The following is a 24388-nucleotide window of genomic DNA, read 5'->3' as shown; positions in this document are numbered from 1 at the left end:
GTTTATTTAGTTATGGATCCATAACGAATTACTATGGAAATAAATATCAGTGAATTGCATACATTTTGGAAAACAGTTGTCTATTGAAGGTAAACAAATTGTTTACTGGAATATACACTTTCAAAGACACAGTCACGTTGTATAGCGCCATTATGGCAATTAGCAGGGCTACATTTAGGCCTTTATGGGTGGCACTCAATTGGCCCAGCATTTCTCTTCTTCTAAAAACTTAAATAAATGTTTTGGCCTTTACAATTTATTTAGATGTTTATTCAGATTATAATCGCTCTCTTTCATTTAAAAAAACAAACAAATAACCTTCCAAAATATTGCTATATATTATCAATTTGATTACACAGTCATATAGCCGGCACCTACTTTGGATCAAAATAAATAAGTACCAACATTATTTCCTATAGTATTTAATAAAGAAATGTTTTGGTTATCCTGACCTGGACACCATGTACAATATTATAATAGCCCATTATGGGCTATTAGCAGGACAATATTCCTTTACCAACTCCTCTCTGTATTTTGATACTTTGTGGATGGGGGCTCTGGATTGGAAAATGCGCTACTACAGATGCAGGTTCGATTCCCGTGCCTCCCGCGTGTCTCCCGCGTGTCTCCCGCGTTCCCTGCCCGCACGATATGGGGTTTGTTTAGCTATATAGCCCAGTACTGTACTGCCGACCGTCATGTTGTACAGCGCCATATTTTCCGTTCCATCCTTACGGAAACCCAGAGGGTTTTTGTTTTTCTTTGAATATAAACATCATAATATTTACCAAAATAATTAAGCAAGTACCAATCAAAAGTTGACACACCTACTCATCCCAGGATTTTTCCCAGAAATAAAACTATTTTCTACTTTTTTAGAATAATAGTGAAGACATCACAACTATGAAATAACACATATGGAATCAGTTAAGAACAAATTGTTATTTAAAAGGACAACCTACTCCTTCCTCCCCATTGACGAATTGAACCCCGGTCTACATCGTGCCCGCATTCTCTAGTACAGCCATTATTGAAGGTACCTGAGGTCAAGTCCAGACATGGCCTGCTCTCCCTTATGTCAGGAATTAGGCACTTTCCCATGTTTACTACAGTATGTATTGTAGGCTATGTTTACTTGTCAGACTGCACAGTAGCCTAATAAACAAATGCAGGTGGCTTATATCTTCAAAAAGCTTTAAATGCTTTATTATCCAAATGTGAAGCATATACCCTATAGTACTGTATTTCTTTATCAGCATATTTATGCTTTTGTTAATAAAATATTGATAAAAATAAATAAATCTTTCAAAATGCAGATGTTGTTTTAGTTATGGATCCTTAACGAATTACTATGGGAATAAATATCACTGAATTACAGAAATACTGGAACAAAGTTGTCTAATGAAGGCAAACAAATTGCTGCTTACTGGAAAATACTCTTTCAAACAAACATGGTCACGTTGTACAGTGTCACTGTTAGCAGGGCTATATTTTGGCCTTCATAAATATTATTTTGGCCTTGATTCAGATTACGTCTATTTCAGCACCGTTTCGCGCTGCTCTGAAACAAGCATGGAGAAACTAAATGTTCAATTATTGCTGGAGAGTCATGTCATTGGAATTTTTATTTATTTATATACTGTAGGCCTACCGTAGGCAAAATGAGTATTGCTTACACTACAATTAGGGTTTGGAAATGTTATGCCCCTTAGATATTCCTCTGTTATGCTGTAGACTACTACCAATCGTCACATTGTACAGCACAGCATTTTCCATTCCATCCTAACGGAAACCCTGAGGTTTTCGTTTTTGTTTTTCCTCGGAATAGAAACACCATAATATTAATAAAATTAATTAAGCCACATTTCTTAACCTCTAGCGACGAGCAATCCCGTATCCGGGAGCGTAATCATAGCCTCAAGCACATTACCATAACGTTTCCTATTAATGACAATCGCAAATTACTTTAAATAAATGTATTGAAACACAAGCTTAGCCTTTTGTTAACAACACTGTCATCTCAGTTAGATAGCAAATGTTCCTTTTTTCAAAAAATTATATTTTTGTAGGCGAAAAACGTCTCATTTGTTCATCCTGCTTGGCTGAGAAATCGACCGAAAATACTTCAACTATAACGCCAAACTTTTTTCAAAATTTGCTCCATAATATCGACAGAAACACGGCAAACGTTGTTTAGGATCCATCCTCAAAGTGTTTTTAACATATGTATTCAATAATATATCCGTGGAGGCAGTTGGTTTCTCATAAGAAACTATTGGAAAAATGGCTACCTCAGTATTTTACGTTTTCTCCGGGAGACACCATGCGTCCATGGCGCCCTATATGGTCTCTTACAGCCATTCTCCAATGGAAATGCCTAAAAAGACGTCACAATGCTGCAGACACCTTGGGGAAAACGTGGAAAACGTAAGCTGACTCCTAGCTCCTTCACAGCCATATAAGGAGTCATTGGCATGAGGCTGTTTAAAAAAATGCGGCACTTCCTGATTGGATTTTTATCTGGGTTTCGCCTGTAACATCAGTTCTGTGGCACTCACAGACAATATCTTTGCAGTTTTGGAAACGTCAGAGTGTTTTCTTTCCAAAGCTGTCAATTATATGCATAGTCGAGCATCTTTTCGTGACAAAATATCTTGTTTAAAACGGAAACGTTTTTCATCCCAAAATTAAAATAGCGCCCCCTATATCCAAGAAGTTTAAATCAATCCCATGTATTACAAAAAAAGGTTTTAAATGATCTAATAATGCCAATATGGGAGACTATCAAATGCTTCTTAATTAAAGTTGCCCCGTGGAGGTCAAACTTGCATAAACGTAAAAAATGGCTGACAATTATATAGCGTGCCATAGAATGCTGCCCACAAGGTGTGCTGCAGTATGACGCAACTTTTAAAGGAGGAACCTTTGCAGAGACAAAATTAAAATAAAAGGGTCAACTGAGATAGTCCGTGAAGTCATTTTGTTAGCTATTTAGTTAGCTATTTAGCAGTCTTATAGCTTGGAGATATAAGCTGTTCCTGTTGGTGTCAGACATGATGCATCGGTACCGCTTGCCATGCAGAAGCAGAGAGAACAGTCTATGGCTTGGGTGGATGTAGTCTTTAACGATTTGGGGCCTTCCTTTCACACCGCCTGATATAGAGCTCGGCCTCAGTGATGTACTGGTCTGTCCACACCACCATCAGTAGCTCCATGCGATCGAGGGTGGTGTTCTTTTCATACTAAGCAGTGATATAGTCAGCCAATACGCTCTCAATGGTACAGCTATAGAGTTTTTGAATATTTGAGGGCCCATGCCAAACCTTTTCAATCTCCTGAGGATGAAGAGGCTCTATCGCGCCTTCTTCATGACTGTGAACACGTGTGTGTGGACCATTTTAAGTCCTTAGTGATTTGGACACAGAGGAACGTGAAGCTATCGACCCACTCCACTGCAGCCCCGTCGATGTGGATAGGGGTGTTGCTTGTAATCCATGTCTCTCTGACATTTACAACATTGTTTCAATATTAAAAATTCCATCTCCAGCTGTCCCATAGTAATGAATGTGTAGGGGTCGGTGTTCAGGACGAGACAGACCGGCAGGCAGCGTTTCTCAGCCAGTCGAAATCATGAATCTGATGTCATGTCTTTGCTAATATGGCAAACATTTGCTATAGTCGCTAACCAACAACTGTAGCGATGTATTTGAGAGACAAGTGCTCATTGTGCAAATGTATTTATGTTTTCAATAAACATTTGGAGACTAGATACAGTTTACATGTTGTTACCAGTCAATGATGTCTGTTTTGCTCCATAGTTGTGCACACATCGGTTTTGTTTCTGAACAACCAACCCATCTATACATGGGATGGTTCTTTGACGAACCATACAAAAATCCAAAACCAAAAATGTTTGGGCCCTCCAGGACCAGATTGGAATAGCCCTGCTGTAGGGTGTTGAACCTTATTTGCATATTTTCCAGGGTGCCTTTTGAGTGAATTTTAGAGTTACCAGTACCACCCATGACTGTGTTTGCTAGTGACAGAGAGATGGTTGTAGAATTCATTCAATATTCAGTCCAGTGGCCTTCACCAAGTGAGTTCCCAACTGAATATAGTTTAGGAGGTCTTCTTTTAATGACCTACGGGTGGGTGTTGCCATCGTGACAAGTGAACTGAGATAAGGCAGAGCTTTACCTAGCATGGACTTGTAGATGACCTGGAGCCAGTGGGTCTGGCAACGAATATGTAGCGAAGGCCAGCCGACTAGAGCATACAGGTCGCAGTGGTGGGTGGTATAAGGTGCTTTAGTAACAAAACGGATGGCACTGTGATAAACTGTATCCAGTTTGCTGAGTAGAGTATTGGAAGCTATGTTGTAGATGACATCGCCGAAGTCAAGGATTGGTAGGATAGTCAGTTTTACTAGGGTAAGTTTGGAGGCGTGAGTGAAGGAGGCTTTGTTGCGGAATAGAAAGCCGACTCTAGATTTGATTTTAGATTGGAGATGTTTGATATGAGTCTGGAAGGAGAGTTTACAGTCTAGCCAGACACCTAGGTACTTATAGATGTCCACATATTCTAGGTCGGAACCATCCAGGGTGGTGATGCTAGTCTGGCATGCGGGTGCAGGCAGCGAACGGTTGAAAAGCATGCATTTGGTTTTACTAGCGTTTAAGAGCAGTTGGAAGGAGTGTTGTATGGCATTGAAGCTCGTTTGGAGGTTAGATAGCACAGTGTCCAAGGAAGGGCCAGAAGTATACAGAATGGTGTCGTCTGCGTAGAGGTGGATCAGGGAATCGCCCGCAGCAAGAGCAACATCATTGATATATACAGAGAAAAGAGTCGGCCTGAGAATTGAACCCTGTGGGACCCCCATAGAGACTGCCAGAGGACCGGACAACATGCCCTCCGATTTGACACACTGAACTCTGTCTGCAAAGTAGTTGCTGAACCAGGCAAGGCAGTCATTAGAAAAAACGAGGCTACTGAGTCTGCCGATAAGAATATGGTGATTGACAGAATCGAAAGCCCTGGCCAGGTCGATGAAGACGGCTGCACAGTACTGTCTTTTATCGATGGCGGTTATGATATCGTTTAGTACCTTGAGCGTGGCTGAGGTGCACCCGTGACCGGCTCGGAAACCAGATTGCACAGCGGAGAAGGTATGGTGGGATTCGAGATGGTCAATGTTTGTTGACTTGGTTTTCGAAGACCTTAGATAGGCAGGGCAGGATGGATATAGGTCTGTAACAGTTTGGGTCCAGGTTGTCTCCCCCTTTGAAGAGGGGGATGACTGCGGCAGCTTTCCAATCCTTGGGGATCTCAGACGATATAAAAGAGAGGTTGAACAGGCTGGTAATAGGGGTTGCGACAATGGCTGCGGATAGTTTCAGAAATAGAGGGTCCAGATTGTCAAGCCCAGCTGATTTGTACGGGTCCAGGTTTTGCAGCTCTTTCAGAACATCTGCTATCTGGAATTGGGTAAAGGAGAAGCTGGAGAGGCTTGGGCGAGTAGCTGCGGGGGGGGGGGCTGTTGGAGTAGCCAGGTGGAAGGCATGGCCAGCCGTTGAGAAATGCTTGTTGAAGTGTATTTAATTTATCGGTGGTGACCGTGTTACCTAGCCTCAGTGCATTGGGCAGCTGGGAGGAGGTGCTCTTGTTCTCCATGGACTTTACAGTGTCCCAGAACTTTTTGGAGTTAGAGCTACAGGATGCAAATTTCTGCTTGAAGAACCTGGCCTTTGCTTTCCTGACTGACTGTGTGTATTGGTTCCTGACTTCCCTGAACAGTTGCATATCGCGGGGACTATTCGATGCTATTGCAGTCCGCCACAGGATGTTTTTGTGCTGGTCGAGGGCAGTCAGGTCTGGAGTGAACCAAGGGCTATATCTGTTCTTTGTTCTGCATTTATTTAACGGAGCATGCTTATCTAAAATGGTGATGAAGTTACTTTTAAAGAATGACCAGGCATCCTCAACTGACGGGATGAGGTCAATATCCTTCCAGGATACCCGGGCCAGGTCCATTAGAAAGGCCTGCTCGCAGAAGTGTTTTAGGGAGCGTTTGACAGTGATGAGGGGTGGTCGTTTGACTGCGGACCTATAGCGGTGTATTTGGAGGGCCAGTTGGTCAGGATAACGTCTATGAGGGTGCCCTTGTTTACAGATTTAGGGTTGTACCTGGTGGGTTCCTTGATGATTTGTGTGAGATTGAGGGCATCTAGCTTAGATTGTAGGACTGCCGGGGTGTTAAGCGTATCCCAGTTTAGGTCACCTAACAGAACAAACTCTGAAGCTAGATGGGTGGCGATCAATTCACAAATGGTGTCAGGGCACAGCTGGGAGCTGAGGGGGGTCGGTAGCAGGCGGCAACAGTGAGAGACTTATTTCTGGAAAGAGTAATTTTTAAAATTAGTAGTTCGAACTGTTTGGGTATGGACCTGGAAAGTAAGCCTGCAAAGTAATGTCAATCTCTGCAGTAGACTGCAACTCCTCCCCCTTTGGCAGTTCTATCTTGATGGAAAATGTTATAGTTGGGTATGGAAATCTCAGAATTGTTGGTGGCCTTCCTAAGCCAGGATTCAGACACGGCAAGGACATCAGGGTTAGCAGAGTGTGCTAAAGCAGTGAGTAAAACAAACTTAGGGAGGAGGCTTCTGATGTTGACATGCATGAAATCAAGGCTTTTTTGATCACAGAAGTCAACAAATGAGGGTGCCTTGGGACATGCAGGGCCTGGGTTTATCTCCACATCATCTGCGGAACAGAGGAGGAGTAGTATGAGGGTGCGGCTAAAGGCTATCAAAACTGGTCGCCTAAAGCGTTGGGGACAAAGAATAAAAGGAGCAGATTTCTGGGCATGGTAGAATATATTCAGGGCATAGTGCGCAGACAGGGGTATGGTGGGGTGCGGGTACAGCGTAGGTAAGCCCAGGCACTGGGTGATGATAAGAGAGGTTGTATCTCTGGACATGCTGGTTGTAATGGGTGATGTCACCACATGTGTGGGAGGTTGACAAAGGAGGTATCAGAGGTATGAAGGGTGGAACTAGGGGCTCCATTGTAAACTAAAACAATGCTAACTAACCTGAACAACAGTATACAAGGCATATTGACATTTGAGAGAGACATACAGCGAGGCATACAGTAATCGCAGGTGTTGATTGGGAGAGCTAGCTAAAACAACAGGTGGGACAACAACAGCTAATCAGCTAGCACAACAGCAGGTAAAATGGTGTTGACTAGGCAGAGAGGGTCGGATTAACTACACACAGAGCCTGAGTTCGCGGCTGGGGACGACAGATAAAAACATAAACAAACAGAATGGAGTACCGTGATTAATTGACAGTCCAGCAGGCATCACCTATGCAGCCAAGTGATCACAGTGTCCAGCAGGCATCAGCTATGTAGCCAAGTGATCACAGTGTCCAGGGGGCAGCAGTAGATGGGACAGGGGAGCCGCCACTACGCTAGCGACACAGCGTTTAAAGTTAGTAGCCCGGGGGTGGTAGGGGGGGTTGGCAGGGAGATGTGCCTGCTAGCAGGGAGACTGGTGCTAGCTTCGTGGCAGTGGCGTTAGCCAAGGTCCGTTATGCTCTGGTTAGAGTCGCAATGTTCGAACTGGCGAGAGCTTTCCGAGCTAAAGGTTAGCTGATGACCACTAGCAATGGTTTGCTGACTGATAGCTGGTAGTTAGCTGGCTAGCTTCAGTTGAGGGGTTCCAGATCCAAAGTAAATATCAAATCAAATCAAATCAAATTTATTTATATAGCCCTTCGTACATCAGCTGATATCTCAAAGTGCTGTACAGAAACCCAGCCTAAAACCCCAAACAGCAAGCAATGCAGGTGGAGAAGCACGGTGGCTAGGAAAAACTCCCTAGAAAGGCCAATACCTAGGAAGAAACCTAGAGAGGAACCAGGCTATGTGGGGTGGCCAGTCCTCTTCTGGCTGTGCCGGGTGGAGATTATAACAGAACATGGTCAAGATGTTCAATGTTCATAAATGACCAGCATGGTCGAATAATAATAAGGCAGAACAGTTGAAACTAGAGCAGCAGCACAGTCAGGTGGAAGTTGAAACTGGAGCAGCAGCATGGCCAGGTAGACTGGGGACAGCAAGGAGTCATCATGTCAGGTAGTCCTGGGGCATGGTCCTAGGGCTCAGGTCAGTTGAAACTGGAACAGCAGCATGGCCAGGTGGACTGGGGACAGCAAGGAGTCATCATGTCAGGTAGTCCTGGGGCATGGTCCTAGGGCTCAGGTCCTCCGAGAGAGAGAAAGAAAGAGAGAAGGAGAGAATTAGAGAACGCACACTTAGATTCACACAGGACACCGAATAGGACAGGAGAAGTACTCCAGATATAACAAACTGACCCCAGCCCCCCGACACATAAACTACTGCAGCATAAATATAAGTACTTTAGAAAATAAAGCAGATCCACGGTACATTGGGTGAGGTGGGTTACAGGAGAGTATTTAGATGTTGAGGTTTAGCAAAATATGTTAAAAGATATGCGAAGAAAAATATGTAAAAACGATATATACAAGGGACACGACAGGACAAGTCGTCTGACTGCTACGCCATCGGCGGTGAAGTGTTGCAGACTCTGGGGCCTTTCAGAACAGGTGTATATATACTGGTGTATATATACTGAGATCATGTGCCACTTAGATTGCACACAGTTGGACCTTATTTAACTAATTATGTGACATCTGAAGGTACTTGGTTGCACCAGATCTTGTTTAGGGGCTTCATAGCAAAAGGGGTGAATACATATGCATGCACCACTTTCCCATTTTTTATGTTTTAGAATTTTTTTAAACAAGTATTTTATTTTATTTCACTTCACTATTTTGTGTATATTCATTACATGAAATCCAAATTAAAATCAATTTAAATTACAGGTTGTAGTGCAACAAAATAGGAAAAACGCCAAGAGGGATGAATACTTTTTCAAGGCACTGCATAGAATAATGTAGTAATCAAGTGGCCACCATCTGCCTTGATGACATAAACACATCATATGCTGATGCTACTCTGCTCTTTATTTTACTCTCTTTATCTATCCTGATGCCTAATCACTTTACCCTGCCTTCATATTCATACAGTATCTACCTCAAATACCTCATACCCCAGCACATTGATTTAGTACTGGTACAACCTGTATAAAGCTCCATTCGTATTTTATTCCTCTTGTGATACTAGTTTTATTTGTATGATCATTTTTAAACTCTGCATCGTTGGGAAGGGCTCGTTAGCAACCATTTCATGGTAAAGTCTACACCCGTTTTATTCGGCGCATGTGACAAATAAGCTTTGATTGGATTTGACACACTCTTTCTAACTCCCAAACACACAGTCTTCTTACATACACACACACTTGCTCACTCACTCACGGCAGCCTGAAACTAGGAGCTCCATTCGACTCAACTACAATTTAATTTGCTTTGGAAGAGATGGGATAGAGCATCAAATTATAGCTAACAAGGAAAATCTATCACCTTGGGTTGAGATAAGCTGAAAGCTAGTCAACTCTGATTGATTCCAGCACCACAGCCGCCAGGATGGAATTTGACAGATAACTGCAAGTGAAGTGGAGAGAGAATGAGAAGGAGGGAGAGAAGGAGGAGGAGAGGGGGTATATGGGGTGGTAAAGAGGGAAGAAGGTAGGGGAAAAGTAGCATAACTAATGGAGTACAGGCAGGCGGTGAAGTGAATGATAAGGCAGACATACAGAACGAGAGGGGGAGGCTGAGAGAGATGCAAAGTGAGAGGTTGAGGGAAACAAATGAGGGATGAGGATAGTGGGAGAGAGGCTGAGGGAGAGAGAAAGAGAGAGGGTTAGACAGAGGGTTAGACAGTGAGAGGCAGAGGGAGACAGAGAGAAAGAGAGACAACGTGTCTGAGGGAGCGATAGTGGCATATTCAGCTGCAGGTTTGTTTATTCTTGCCGTGGAGTGCGTTTGCTCCTGTCGGCATGGCGATGGCTAGGGACGGCAAAGAAAATCACCGCTATTCCATGGGAGCTCCTCATCAGTTGATGGGTAAATCTGGCAGATAAGAGGAGTGCCGCTATCAGCAGTCTCAAAACAGGTGTGTGTGTGTGTGTTTGCAGAGGTTGACAGTGTCACATAAATGCTGCATACCTCAATCTATACAAGCAGTGCCCATGTGAAATCTCCACAATAGATGCTTTAAGGTCACAGGAGGTTGCTGAGGGGAGAACGGCTTATAATAAATGCCGGAACTAAGCAAATGGAATGGCATCAAACACTTGAAAACCAAGTTTGATGTATTTGATACCATTCCACTGATTCCGCTCCAGCCATTACCACGAGTCCGTTCTCCCCAACTAAGGTGCCACCAACCTCATGTGGTTTAGGTTTATTGGATAAGCTATGTGGGCTCAGGGCAAACAGCCACATAGCTACAGTACATCAGTGAGATGGATTTAAACCTGATCTACAGTAGAGTGCATCAGAATGCAGCCCCCACTGGGGCATCTCATCAGCAGCCCTTGCTCTCTGCTTAATATGGCAAGGTGATCCCAGAGGGGAACTCCACCCCCCCATTCAGCTGAAAAGGTGGCGCAGGGAATTCAAAATATTCTTTAGAAATATTTAACTTTCACACATTAACAAGTCCAATACAGCAAAGTAAAGATAAACATCTACCCATCATCTACCCATCATGTCTGATTTTTTAAATGTTTTACAGCGAAAACACAACATATATTTATGTTAGATCACCACCAAATCAAAGGAAAAACACAACAATTTTTTCCAGCCAAAGATAGTCACAAAAGCAGGATTAGAGATAAAATGAATCACTAACATTTTGAAAATCTTCATCAGATGACACTCATATGACATGTTACACAATACATTTATGTTTTGTTCGATAATATGCATATTTATATCCACAGATCTCGGTTTACATTGACGCCATGTTCAGAAATGCCTCCAAAATATCTGGAGGAATTATAGAAAGCTACGCCAGAAAACAGAAATACTCATCATAAACTTTGACTAAAGATACATGTTCTACATATAATTAAAGATACACTGGTTCTTAATGCAACCGCTGTGTCAGATTTTCTAAAAACGTTATGAAAAAAGCCTACCATGCAATAATCTGAGACGGCGCTCAGACGTAAAACTATTTCTCTGCCATGTTGGAGACAACAATACGAAATTACATCATAAATATCCCCTTACATTTGATGATCTTTCATCAGAATGCAGTGCAAGGAGTCCTAGTTCCACAATAAATCGTTGTTTTGTTCCATGATGTCCAATAGTACTGTCCAATTAGCTACATTTGCTAGCACTTTCAGCTCACATGCCCAAAAGCTGACGCTGGTCCAGGACAACTCGCACGAAAAGTTTAAAAATATATATTCCAGGTCGAATAAACTGGTCAAACTAAGTAGAGAATCAATCTTCAGGATGTTATTTTCATATATATCCAATAACGTTCCAACCGGATCATACGTTTTCATCTGCAGCCAAATGGAACGACGGTGGCACCCACAGAGAAATGCGACACAGGGAAATTGCATTCTGCCAAGACCGTGACTATTTCTTCTCCCATTCGGTCAAAGTTCACACCAGAAGCTCCATTCCACGTTCTACTGAATGAGGACATCTAGTGGAATGCATTGGAAGTGCTACCAGATCCATATCTTGTTTGAAAAGAAAGGGCCGATGATGTGAAATTTGACCCACATTCAGAATTTAACTTCTTGTTTGGAAGATTGCCTGCCCTATGAGGTCTGTTATACTCACATACATAATTCAAACAGTTTTAGAAACTTCAGAGTGTTTTCTATCCAATAGTAATAATAATATGCATATATTAGCAATCTAGGACAGAGTAGGATGCAGTTCACTATGGGCACGCAATTCATCCAAAGTGAAAATACTGCCCCCTATCCCCAACAGGTTTTAACCCCAGCTCAGCTCAACTTCAAATCAAATTATACTGGTCACATGCGCCGAATACAACAGGGGTAGACTTTACAGTGAAATGCTTACTTACGAGCCCATTCCAGACAGTGCAGAGTTAAAAAGTAAGACAAATATAATAAAAAAATAAATAGTAACCCAATAAAAACACTAACAAACTCATATACAAAGAGCACCAGTACCAAGTCAATGTGCAGGGATATGAGGTAGTTGAGGGAATCGAGGTAGAGTGACAGAGTGACCTCTAGCCTTGTCCTCATCAACACTCACACCTGTGTTAATGAGAGAATCACTGACATGATGTCAGCTGGTCCTTTTGTGGCATGGCTGAAATGCAGTGGCAATGTTTTTGGGGGATTCAGTTAATTTGCATGGCAAAGAGGGACTTTGCAATTAATTGCAATTCATCTGATCACTCTTCATACCATTCTGGAGTATATGCAAATTGCCATCATATAAACTGAGGCAGCAGACTTAGTGAAAATGAATATCTGTGTCAATCTCAAAATGTTTGGCCACTACTGTATATGTGTGAGTGAGTGTGGTGTCAATATGCATGTGTGTGTTTTGTGTGTGAGCTTATGTGGTATGTGTGAGTGTGTGGGTAAAGTCTAGTGAGTGTGCATAGAACCAGTGCAAGGGAGTCAGTGCAAAACAATACAAATAAATAAATAAAAAGTAAAGGAGTTCAATGTAAATGGTCTGGTAGTCATTTCATTAACTGTTCAGCAGTCTTACGGATTTGCGGTAGAAGCTATTCATGTGTCTTTTAGTCCCAGACTTGCCACTCCGGTACCGCTTGCCGCGTGGTAGCAGAGAGGATAGTCTACGACTTGGGTGTCTGGAGTCTTTGACCATTGTTATGGCCTTCCTCTTACACCGCCTGATATAGAGGTCCAGGATGGCAGGGAGATTGGCGCCAGTGATGTACTTGGCCGTACGCACTACCCTCTCTAGCGCCAATGCGGTCGGATGCCGAGCAGTTGCCATACTAGGCATTGATGCAGCCAGTCAAGATTCAATCAATGGTGCAGCTGTAGAACTTTGAGGATCTAAAGGCCCACACCAAATCTTTTCAGCCTCCTGATGGGGAAAAGGTCGTACCCTTTTCATGACTGTATTGGTGTGTTTGGACCATGATAGGTCCTTAGTGATGTGGACACTGAGGACCTTGAAGTTCTCAATCAGCTCTACAACAGCCCAGATGAAGTGAATGGGTGCGTGTTCGACCCTCTGTTCCATGTAGTCCACGATAAACTCCTTTGTCTTGCCCACATTTAGGGAGAGGTTGTTGTCCTGGCATCAGACAGGCTTTCCACTGTTGGCAAACTTAATGATGGTGTTGGAGTCATGCGTGGCCATGCAATCGTGGGTGAACAGGGAGTACAGAAGGGGACGGAGCATGCACCCCTGAGGGGCCCCCTTATTGAGGGTAAGGGTGGAAGATGTGTTGTTGCCTACCCTCACCATCTGTGGGTGGCCCTATTGTGTTAAATGCTGAGCTGTAGTCAATGAAAAGCATTCTCACGAAGGTATTCCTTTTGTCCAGGTGGGAAAGGGCAGTATGCAGTGCAATAGAGATTGTGTCATCTGTGGATTTGTTGAAACAGTATGAGAGTTGTAGTGAGTCCAGGGTTTCAGGTATGATGGTGTTGAGCCATGATCAGCCTTTCAAGCATTTAATGGCTACAGATGTGAGTGCTATGGGTCAGTAGTCATTTAGACAGGTTACCTTGGCGTTCTGAGGCTCAGGGACTATGTGGTTTGCTTGAAACATATTGGTATTACAGATTGGGTGTCAAAGAGACATTGAAAAGGTAAATGAAGACACTTGTCAGCTGGTCAGTGCATGCTCTGAATTAGCATCCTGGTAATCCATCTGGCCTGCGGCATTGTGATTGTTAACCTGTTTAAAGGTCTTACTCACTTCACACCATTATCCCAGAAACCCTAGACCCACAATTTGCATACAGACCCACAGATATGTATGCAAATCCACAGATCTAACAGATCCACAGATGATTCAATCTCTATTGCATTCCACACTGCCCTTTACCACCTGGACAAAAGGAACACCTATGTGAGGATGCTATTAATAGACTACTGCTCAGTGTTCAACACCATAGTGCTCTGAAAGCTCATCAATAAGCTAAGGACCCTGGGACTAAACACCTCCCTCTGCAACTGGATCCTGGACTTCCTGACGGACCGTCCCCAGGTGGTATGGGTAGGTAACAACACATTCGCCATGCTGATGCTCATCACAGGGGCCCCTCAGGGGTACGTGCTCAGTCCTCTCCTGTACTCCCTGTTCACTCATGACTGCACGGTCAGGCACAACACCATCATCAAGTTTGCCGAAGACACAACAGTGGTAGGCCTGACCACCAACAACGATGAGACAGCATATAGGGAGGAGGTCAGAGACCTGGCCGTGTGGTGCCAAGCCAATAATCTCTCTCTCAACGTGATCAAGACAAAGGAGATGATTGTGGACTACAGGAAAAAGAGGACCGAGCACGCCCCCATTCTCATCGACAGGGCTGTAGGGGAGCAGTTTGAGAGCCTCAAGTTCCTTGGTGTCCAAATCATCAACAAACTAACATGGTCCCAGCACACCAGGACAGTCGAGAAAAGGGCACGACAAAACCTATTCCCCCTCAGGAGATGGAAAAGATTTGGCATGGGTCCTCAGATCCTCAAAAGGTTCGACAGCATTATAGAGATAATGGGGGTCAAATTAGCAAGATGATTAAATAAATACAGTATTGGGATGAGGTAGTTGGATGGGCTATTTACAGATGGGCTATGTACAGGTGCAGTGATCTGTGAGCTGAATTCCACCGTCTCCATCCGGATCGCCCTGCACCTCGCGCGTCAGGGGGCTGGGTGGTACTGTCACAGAACATGTTCCAGTATGTGATAGCAAAATAGTCCTGTAGTTTAGCTTCTGCTTCATCTGACCACTTTTTTATAGACCGAGTCACTGGTGCTTCCTGCTTTAATTTTTGCTTGTAAGCAGGAATCAGGAGGATAGAGTTGTGGTCGGATTTACCAAATGGAGGGCGAGGGCGAGCTTTGTACGCGTCTCTGTGTATGAAGTACAGGTGATCTAGAAATGTTTCCCTCTGGTTGCACATTTAACATGTTGATAGAAATTTGGTAGAACTGATTTCAGTTTCCCTGCTTTAAAGTTTGAATGTTTGAAGGGGTACGGCACTATAAAAAGTTTGGGAACCACTGCTGTAGGCAATAGGGTGCTATTTCAGTCTGATGTTCAGGTCCAATTAGTGGGGTCCAATCTTCACTTATTCATCTTTCCATGGGTTTATATTTTCTGTCCCTTTTTCGTTTTATTTTCTTCTTGTCTTTTTCCACAAAAAAAGAGAACACTCCAGGTTAAATGATTATAGAACTCTTATTTTCTCTCTGTGGATCAATCGTTCTCCCCGCTGTCATCACGAGCAAATGGATTCCTGAAGAAATAGAAAAAGGGGCCTTTATAATTGGCTGTGGGTGACGAGACACAGTTCATTACCGTGCCATGCGTTCACAGTGGTGTGTGGGGGTCTGTGCATGTATTTGTGTGTGTGTGTGTGCTTGCATGCATGCGTGTGTGTGTGTGTGGAGACCACCAGTCTGGGGAAGTTAGAGCTGCTACTCTGAGATACTATCTAATCTCTGACCCTGCATCTCAAAGACACAGAGAAGAGAGTACATGATATATATTACAGGTAGATGTAGTGAGATATTGAGAGATGATAGAGGAGCAAAGTGACATGTAGAGATAATAAAAAAATAAATGCGCTTGGATGGAACCAATAAGAGGTGAATCCATGTGCGTGACTGGCATTCAATGAGCGCTTCCAGAATAATTCAGAATAGAGTCAAATACATTTTCTCACTCACACACAATTCATTTTTTTTCTTGAACATGCTAGTAGTATGTACACCAGAGGTGGGCAAAATAAGTCATATGTCGATTAACAGCGCCCACGGTGGATTTAGTAACAACAACAACAATTGTCACTGAATGTGCCGCTTAGTTCATAGAACCGCGGTTACGTGAGTAACCTCCAATGTACGCCATATCAGCGGTTTTTGGATCTAGCTTTTGATTGGTTGGAGTTATTAGCTCTTATTAACCCATTCCTGAAAGCTAAGACTCTCAGGAACACGCACGTGTCTTCTGTTTCGTCACGATGCTACGAAACACAATTGATACTTAGTGATCGTCCCTGATGTTTTCCTGAACTTTCTAATATATTTTTGATACATTTATTCCCTTTTTGATACAAAAATAACAATAATACACCTTTACAATATTTAAGTAATTTGACATATTTTGTTATTAGCCTCTTGAACATAAACTTGTTTGTAGTTTGTATCTAGAATTGTTAGAAAAGCCATAAAATGAAGACAATTCGAATTGGTCGATATTGCTATTATTGCCCACCCCTGGTGTACATGCTAGTAATGTGTACATGCTAGTCTGTAGGAGGACATATGCTGAATGTATGATACTGCACAGCATCTGCAACTTGACTGATTAAGGAGGATAGTCATTACTTTTTGCCACAGATGTTGTTGCCATAGTACCATATTAATAATTTTATGATAGATTCATTCAGATGTTTAATTACATGATCTGTGCTTTTGCACCAGGACTGCATACCTCTTTTCTTTTAACAGGAACAGTTACCCTTTATCAACATTTCTGGTTTCACATTAGTGTAAATATAAGGGATTTAACAAAATATCTCATTTCCATCCATAGTTTGTAATTCAGCCCCACATCTCATACCGCAGCTTTTCTTCTCATCCCTTTGAATCTTTAACCAATATATAATTGTCTTTTCCTTGTGACTCCATCCCTCCATCCTCTCCTCTAGGGAGTGAACAGTATGTTTCAGGTGTTCCTAACGGGGAACAACTCGGATCACTTCACCATTTCACCCACAGCGGTGCAGGGCCGTGCTGACATCAGGATGAGGGTGGACGTGCCTCTGGACTACGAGAACATCCAAAGATACAGCTTCTCTGTAAGTTCACTCTGAACACACAAGCGTGCTCGCACACAGACACGAATGCACACACGCACGCAAACTTGCTTATGGCATGTTTTTAACTCTGTTACAAACAAACTATCAGTAACATGTACTGTAACAAGCATGGCATCTACTGTATGGAGCACAGTAAGCAAAGACACTATGGGCGGGTGTCCCTGGAATCAGATTAAAGGGGTGTTTGCTACATACATTTTTTTACTTTTACATTTATGACTCAAATAACCATTTCAAATAACCATTTGAGTTGAGATTCTTTGCAGTTCACAAAAGGATTCTTTGCTCTTTTACTGATAATTAAAATGTAGCTATTTTTGTGCAACCATGAGAGTGGCCAGTTTATCGAATGTGTTGTGTTATGCCATTACATATTATACATTACCAGTGATAGTGTCTTGTGAAATGATCACTTAAGAGCCTTGTGCCAATTGAGAGTGGTTGACTTAATCAGTCAGTAATTCTCAATTATCTTTATAGCTGTAGCTTACTTCAACTTGTCAGTTAACACAATAATATCTCTGGATGTATTTTATATATGTTTTTTTACCCCTTTTTCGCCCAAATTTTGTGATAGCCAATTGGTAGTTGCAGTCTTGTCCCATCGCTGCAACTCCTGTACAGACTCGGGAGAGGCGAAGGTCGATAGCCATGCGTCCTCCATAACACGGCCCTGCCAAGCCACACTGCTTCTTGACACACTGCTCGCTTAACCCAGAAGCCAGCCGCACAAATGTGTCGGAGGAAACACCGTACAACTGCCAACTGTGTCAGCGTGCAAGCGCCCGCCACAGGAGTCGCAAGAGCGACAAGGACATCCTGGCCGGCCAAACCCGCAGCTAACCCGGATGACGCTGGGCCAATTGTGCGAAGCCGGTCTCGGCCAACGGGGACACAGCCCGGGATCGAACCCGGGGCTGTAGTGAAGACCTAGTGCCCTAGACCGCTGGATTTTTAACTATATAATATGGCTGACCAAAAAACCCTGTATGGTTCTTCAATAGGCTCTACAAAGAACCTTTCAATGGTTCTTTATGAACCAACCATAAAGAACCATAAAAAAGGTTCATATAAAGAACCATAACAAGGGTTCTATAAATATATATTTTTAAAGTTCTATGTTGTCCCAAAAAGGGTTGCAACCATAGTGGAATCCTTTTTTTGGTGCAATGTAGCAACTTTTTAAAATGGTTCTTTATAGAATCTTAGGTTCTTTATAGCACCAATTAGAATCTTATGAGCATGGTTCTTTATTAAACCTTCAAAAAAGGGTTCACTATAGCACAAAAAGATTATGCTATGGTTACAAGCCTAAGATCCCCTATCTGGTACTTGTTAGAACCATCATTTTTTTGAGTGTACACTCCCCTCCTCTAAGGTGAAGGGTTGAGTAACCGGGTGGTAGCTGGCTAGTGATGGCTATTAAACAGTCTGATAGCCTTGAGATAAAAATAGCTTCTAAGTCTCTCTGTACCAGCTTTGATGCATCTGTACTGACCTCACCTTCTGGATGGTAGTGGGGTGAACAGGCCGTAGCTCGGGTGGTTGATGTCCTTGATTATCTTTTTGGATTTCCTGTGACATCGGGTGCTAGAGGGCAGTGTGCCCCTGGTGATGCATTGGGCAGACCGCACCACCCTCTGAAGAGCCCTGCGGTTGCAGGCGGTGCAGTTGCCATACCAGGCGGTGATGCAGCCCGACAGGATGCTCTCAATTGTGCATCTGTAAAGGTTTGTGAGGGTTTTAGGGGCCAAGCCGAATTTCTTCAGCCTCATGAGGTTGAAGAGGTGCTGTTCCGCCTTCTTCACCAGACTGTCTGTGTGGGTGGACCATTTCAGATTGTCAGTGAGGTGTATGCCAAGGAACTTGAAGCTTTTCACCTTCTCCACTGCGGTCCTGTCAATGTGGATAAGGGCGTGCTCCCTCTGCTGTTTCCTGAAGTCCACGATCAGCGCCTTAATTTTGTTGACGTTGAGGGAGAGGTTATTTACCTGGCATCACTCTGCCAGGGCCCTCACTTCCTCCCTGTAGACTGTTTCGTCATTGTTGGTAATCAGGCCTACTACTGTTGTGTTGTCTGCAAACTTGATGATTGAGTTGGAGGCATGCGTGGCCACGCTGTCATGGGTGAACAGGGAGTACAGGAGGGGGCTGAGCACACACCCTTGTGGCCCCCTGTGTTGAGGATCAGCGAAGTGGAGGTATTGTTTCTGAACACCTGGGGGCACCCTGTCAGGAAGTCCAGGACCCAGTTGCACGGGGCGGGATCCAGACTCAGGGCCCCGAGCTTAATGATGAGCTTGGAGGGTACTATGGTGTTGAAGGCTGAGCTATAGTCAATGAACAGCATTCTTACATAGATTTTCCTCTTGTCCAGATGGGATAAGGCAATGTGCAGTTCGATGGCGATTGCATCGTCTGTGGATCTATTGGGGAGGTATGCAAATTGAAGTGGGTCTATGACAGGAGTACTAGGGGATGATAGTAATTTAGTTCAGTTACCTTTGCTTTCTTGGGTACAGGAACAATGGTGGACATCTTGAAGCAAGTGGGGACAGCAGACTGGGATTGGGAGAGATTGAATATGTCCGTAAAACACTCCAGCCAGCTGGTATGCGCATGCTCTGAGGACGCGGCTAGAGATGCCGTATGGGCCGGCAGTCTTGCGAGGGTTAACACACTTTAACGTCTTACTCAAGCAAGCCACGGAGATGGCTTACCCTGCTACATACATCTCATGTCTGAGCCGTTGAATTGCAACTCCACTTTGTCTCTGTACTAAAGTTTTGCCTGTTTGATTGCCTTACGGAGGGAATAACTACTACACTGTTTGAATTCAACCATATCCTCAGTAACCTTGCCATGGTTAAATGGGGTGGTTTGCACTTTCAGTTTTGCGCGAATACTGCCATCTATCCACAGTTTCTGGTTTGGGTAGGTTTTAATAGGTAAAGTGGGAACAACATCCCCTATACACTTCCTGGTGAACTCAGTCACCATGTCTGTGTATATGTCAATGTCATTCTCAGAGGCTACCCGGAACATATCGCAGTCTGTGTGATCAAAACAATCTTGAATAATGGATTCCGATTGGTCAGACCAGCGGTGAATAGACCTTAGCATGGGTACTTCCTGTTTGAGTTTATTTCTATAGGAAGGGAGGAGCAAAATGGAGTCATGATCTGAATTGCAGAAGGGAGGGTGGGAGAGGGCCTTGTAGGCATCCTGGAAGGGGGAGTAACAGGGGTTGAGCGTTTTTTCAAAGTGAGTACTACAGTCAATGTGTTGATAGAACTTCTGTAGCGTTTTTCTCAAATTTGCTTTGTTAAAATGTTGCTCTTTATTCCAGCATTTTGGATTTGAGATCAAATATTTCATACGAAGTGACAGTACAGAATGTCACTTTATATTTGATTGTATTTTCATACATATCTGTTTAACTGTTTAGAAATTAAAGCACTTTGTGTATCTAGGCCCCCCTGTTAAAGTCATACTATAAGTACAGTATTGAGAAATTCACTTAAAGTGTATAAAAATTGTCAAAAGTTTAGTATTTGGTCCCATATTCATAGCACGCAATGACTACATCAGGCTTGTGTCTCTACAAAGTTGTTGGATGCTTTTGCAGTATCCTCTCTGCAAAAGGTTATACCTACAGTAGCACCAAAAATTATTCCTCTTTGGCAGTGGTCACCAACCAATCTCCAAGGCATTCTTAGTCGATCACCAAACATTTCCGAGCAATAAACGTTTCATTCCTATTTTTTAAATTAGTCTAGATTCAGCTGGCCTGCGCGTGTTCCCATTTTGAACCATTCCATATGTTTTAATGTATAAATGCTGGCCATGTCTGCAGCAACGTAGCAGGTGTAAAAGAAAGCTACAGCAAAACTGACACTGAAATTTCTGCACTTTTAAAACCATGACTATAAAGAGAGACTGTCAACGAATACAGCTGCTGTTTAATAAGTTAGTGAGATGTTTAAGCTTACTCAGCATTGTCAAAACTTTAAACACTTTTATAAGCAATAAAATGTGTGTTCTCCCTACTTCCACTCGCACTACAACCAGCACTGCAGCAGCAATGAGTGAGTAGGGAAGTGGATAGATAGGCTTTCAATTTCTCTGGTCATAGGAGTAGCAACATTAATTTGTGCACTGGGCAGAAAAAATGTGGTGGTGCTCGAGTTTCGCTATCAGCTGAAAAACGGTGTTCCTTTTTGGTCAGTGTCAGTGGAGGAAAGGGAGAGCAGAGGGATGAGAGGCAGACCCTCAGTCTGCTGCCCTCCCCCTCCACTGAGACTGACCATCAGATGTAGGCTCTATAAGCCCAGCAAAAAAAAAAAAAAAGTGATTTATTAAAATGTATGCTCACTCAGTAATACACAAGTAATACAACAACTGATCTATTACCAGTGTGATAGTATAGCCTACCTCAAATATTGGTCTGAGATCAATGTATTGGCAGGACAATTCAAGCAAAAATAATTATGGTATAATGTTTTGGGCCTACGGCCTACTGCACACAACTCATAACTACAGTACTGTTTTAAATAGGTTAATGTTGCATAGGCTGGTGTTGTTAAGTCATGTAAAAAAATAAAACATTTAGATCTCGGCTTGTATTTTGACTCTAGTGATCTCGACTCAAAAACGGTTGGTGATCATGCCCTATGGGGACAAGGCGAAAAACTCTATGGTTCTACTAAGCACCTTTTTTTCTGAGATTGCACTGAAGAATAAAAAGAAAGAAATGCAACCCTACTTGCATGCCTGATTTGGCCTGTATACCATGAGTTTCAGGCCACTGTATTAGGGTAAAGCTAAACATAAGGTCTTATGAGATATGTATTTATTGTACTGTCATAAAGAGTAACTATAATGATAACATTTGCCTAAAACCTCACTTGGTGAAGGCCACATGACTGAAAATGAATGAATTCAACAACAACATCTACAGTGCCTTGCGAAAGTATTCGTCCCCCTTGAACTTTGCGACCTTTTGCCACATTTCAGGCTTCAAACATAAAGATATAAAACTGTATTTTTTGTGAAGAATCAACAACAAGTGGGACACAATCATGAAGTGGAACGACATTTATTGGATATTTCAATTTTTTTTAACAAATCAAAAACTGAAAAATTGGGCGTGCAAAATTATTCAGCCCCTTTACTTTCAGTGCAGCAAACTCTCTCCAGAAGTTCAGTGAGGATCTCTGAATGATCCAATGTTGACCTAAATGACTAATGATGATAAATACAATCCACCTGTGTGTAATCAAGTCTCCGTATAAATGCACCTGCACTGTGATAGTCTCAGAGGTCCGTTAAAAGCGCAGAGAGCATCATGAAGAACAAGGAACACACCAGGCAGGTCCGAGATAATGTTGTGAAGAAGTTTAAAGCCGGATTTTGATACAAAAAGATTTCCCAAGCTTTAAACATCCCAAGGAGCACTGTGCAAGCGATAATATTGAAATGGAAGGAGTATCAGACCACTGCAAATCTACCAAGACCTGGCCGTCCCTCTAAACTTTCAGCTCATACAAGGAGAAGACTGATCAGAGATGCAGCCAAGAGGCCCATGATCACTCTGCAGAGATCTACAGAACTGCAGAGATCTACAGCTGAGGTGGGAGACTTTGTCCATAGGACAACAATCAGTCGTATATTGCACAAATCTGGCCTTTATGGAAGAGTGGCAAGAAGAAAGCCATTTCTTAAAGATATCCATCAAAAGTGTCGTTTAAAGTTTGCCACAAGCCACCTGGGAGACACACCAAACATGTGGAAGAAGGTGCTCTGGTCAGATGAAACCAAAATTGAACTTTTTGGCAACAATGCAAAACGTTATGTTTGGCATAAAAGCAACACAGCTCATCACCCTGAACACACCATCCCCACTGTCAAACATGGTGGTGGCAGCATCATGGTTTTGGCCTGCTTTTCTTCAGCAGGGACAGGGAAGATGGTTAAAATTGATGGGAAGATGGATGGAGCCAAATACAGGACCATTCTGGAAGAAAACCTGATGGAGTCTGCAAAAGACCTGAGACTGGGACTGAGATTTGTCTTCCAAAACATAAAGCTAAATCTACAATGGAATGGTTCAAAAATAAACATATCCAGGTGTTAGAATGGCCAAGTCAAAGTCCAGACCTGAATCCAATCGAGAATCTGTGGAAAGAACTGAAAACTGCTGTTCACAAATGCTCTTCATCCAACCTCACTGAGCTCGAGCTGTTTTGCAAGGAGGAATGGGAAAAAAATTCAGTCTCTCGATGTGCAAAACTGATAGAGACATACCCCAAGCGACTTACAGCTGTAATCGCAGCAAAAGGTGGCGCTACAAAGTATTAACTTAAGTGGGCTGAATAATTTTGCACGCCCAATTCTTTTGTTTTTGCTTTATTAAAAAAGTTTGAAATATCCAATAAATGTCATTCCACTTCATGATTGTGTCCCACTTGTTTTTGATTCTTCACAAAAAAATACAGTTTTATATCTTTATGTTTGAAGCCTGAAATGTGGCAAAAGGTCGCAAAGTTCAAGGGGCCGAATACTTTCGCAAGGCACTGTACCAAAACATTTGATATTGTGTTTTGAATCCTTAAAACTGAATAAAGTTTAAAGTATGACATGTTTTAAACTCATTTCAGTCTGTTAATTAAGTTCAAAACAAAGTACATGAGCATATGCATAGAAAGTGGATACGCATGGATGCATGTCACAATGGTAAAATGTAAAAACGACTGTAGTTAGCAAAATAGTGTAGAAATGATTGCTAACTAGCTAAGCATATTGGCTGACTGTGGGGCAAAACAATTCACTTATTTACCATTAATAAGCCACCGCAGATCTATTTGCTGGTAAATGCAACACTGTACTAAAATTGCCCAGGTGTCTCCAGTAATGTTTACTTTTTGATGTTCTATGACGTCTCCACTTCCTTCCTACCCTATGTCTAGAACATTGATGTCTTCAAGTGATCAGAGACTCTACTCTATCTTTTTCAGCTATATGCCAATGAGTCCATGTCCGAACATGTGGGTTTTGCCCGTATCTACATTGACCTGATCAATGAGAATGACAACCGGCCCATCTTCCTTAAATCCCTGTATAACATCAGTCTGCCTGAGAACACACCCAGAGGAACCTCCCTCCTACGCATCCAGGTAAGGTTATCACTGCAACACGCTAGCTACAACACACTGTAACAAACACTCCCTGAAGCACACTGTCTCATGCTGTTGTATGGCGTCTGTTGTGCTGTAACACACATTGCCTAGCAGTGGAGACTCCTCAGAGGAGCAAGGAGAGGACCATCGTTCTCAGTAAATTTCATATATTCTT

The 24388-nt window shown here is 42.8% G+C and overlaps 1 protein-coding gene across 1 annotated transcript in view; it reads left to right on the top strand.

Annotated features, from left to right (window-relative positions):
• LOC109865854 (cadherin-23) overlaps positions 1–24388 on the top strand; it is a 555430-nt gene that overhangs the window by 285663 nt on the left and 245379 nt on the right. Inside the window, exons 13-14 of the mRNA XM_031799369.1 lie at positions 16865–17014; positions 24052–24210. Of these exons, the coding sequence (XP_031655229.1) occupies positions 16865–17014; positions 24052–24210 (309 nt within the window). The remainder of the gene's footprint in view (positions 1–16864; positions 17015–24051; positions 24211–24388) is intronic.

The sequence above is a fragment of the Oncorhynchus kisutch genome, linkage group LG20, assembly GCF_002021735.2.
Source record: "Oncorhynchus kisutch isolate 150728-3 linkage group LG20, Okis_V2, whole genome shotgun sequence".
In the NCBI taxonomy this organism is placed as follows: Eukaryota; Metazoa; Chordata; class Actinopteri; order Salmoniformes; family Salmonidae; genus Oncorhynchus; species Oncorhynchus kisutch.
The sequence above is the reverse complement of the archived record's forward strand: the minus strand, read 5'-3'. Positions and strand labels throughout refer to the sequence as shown.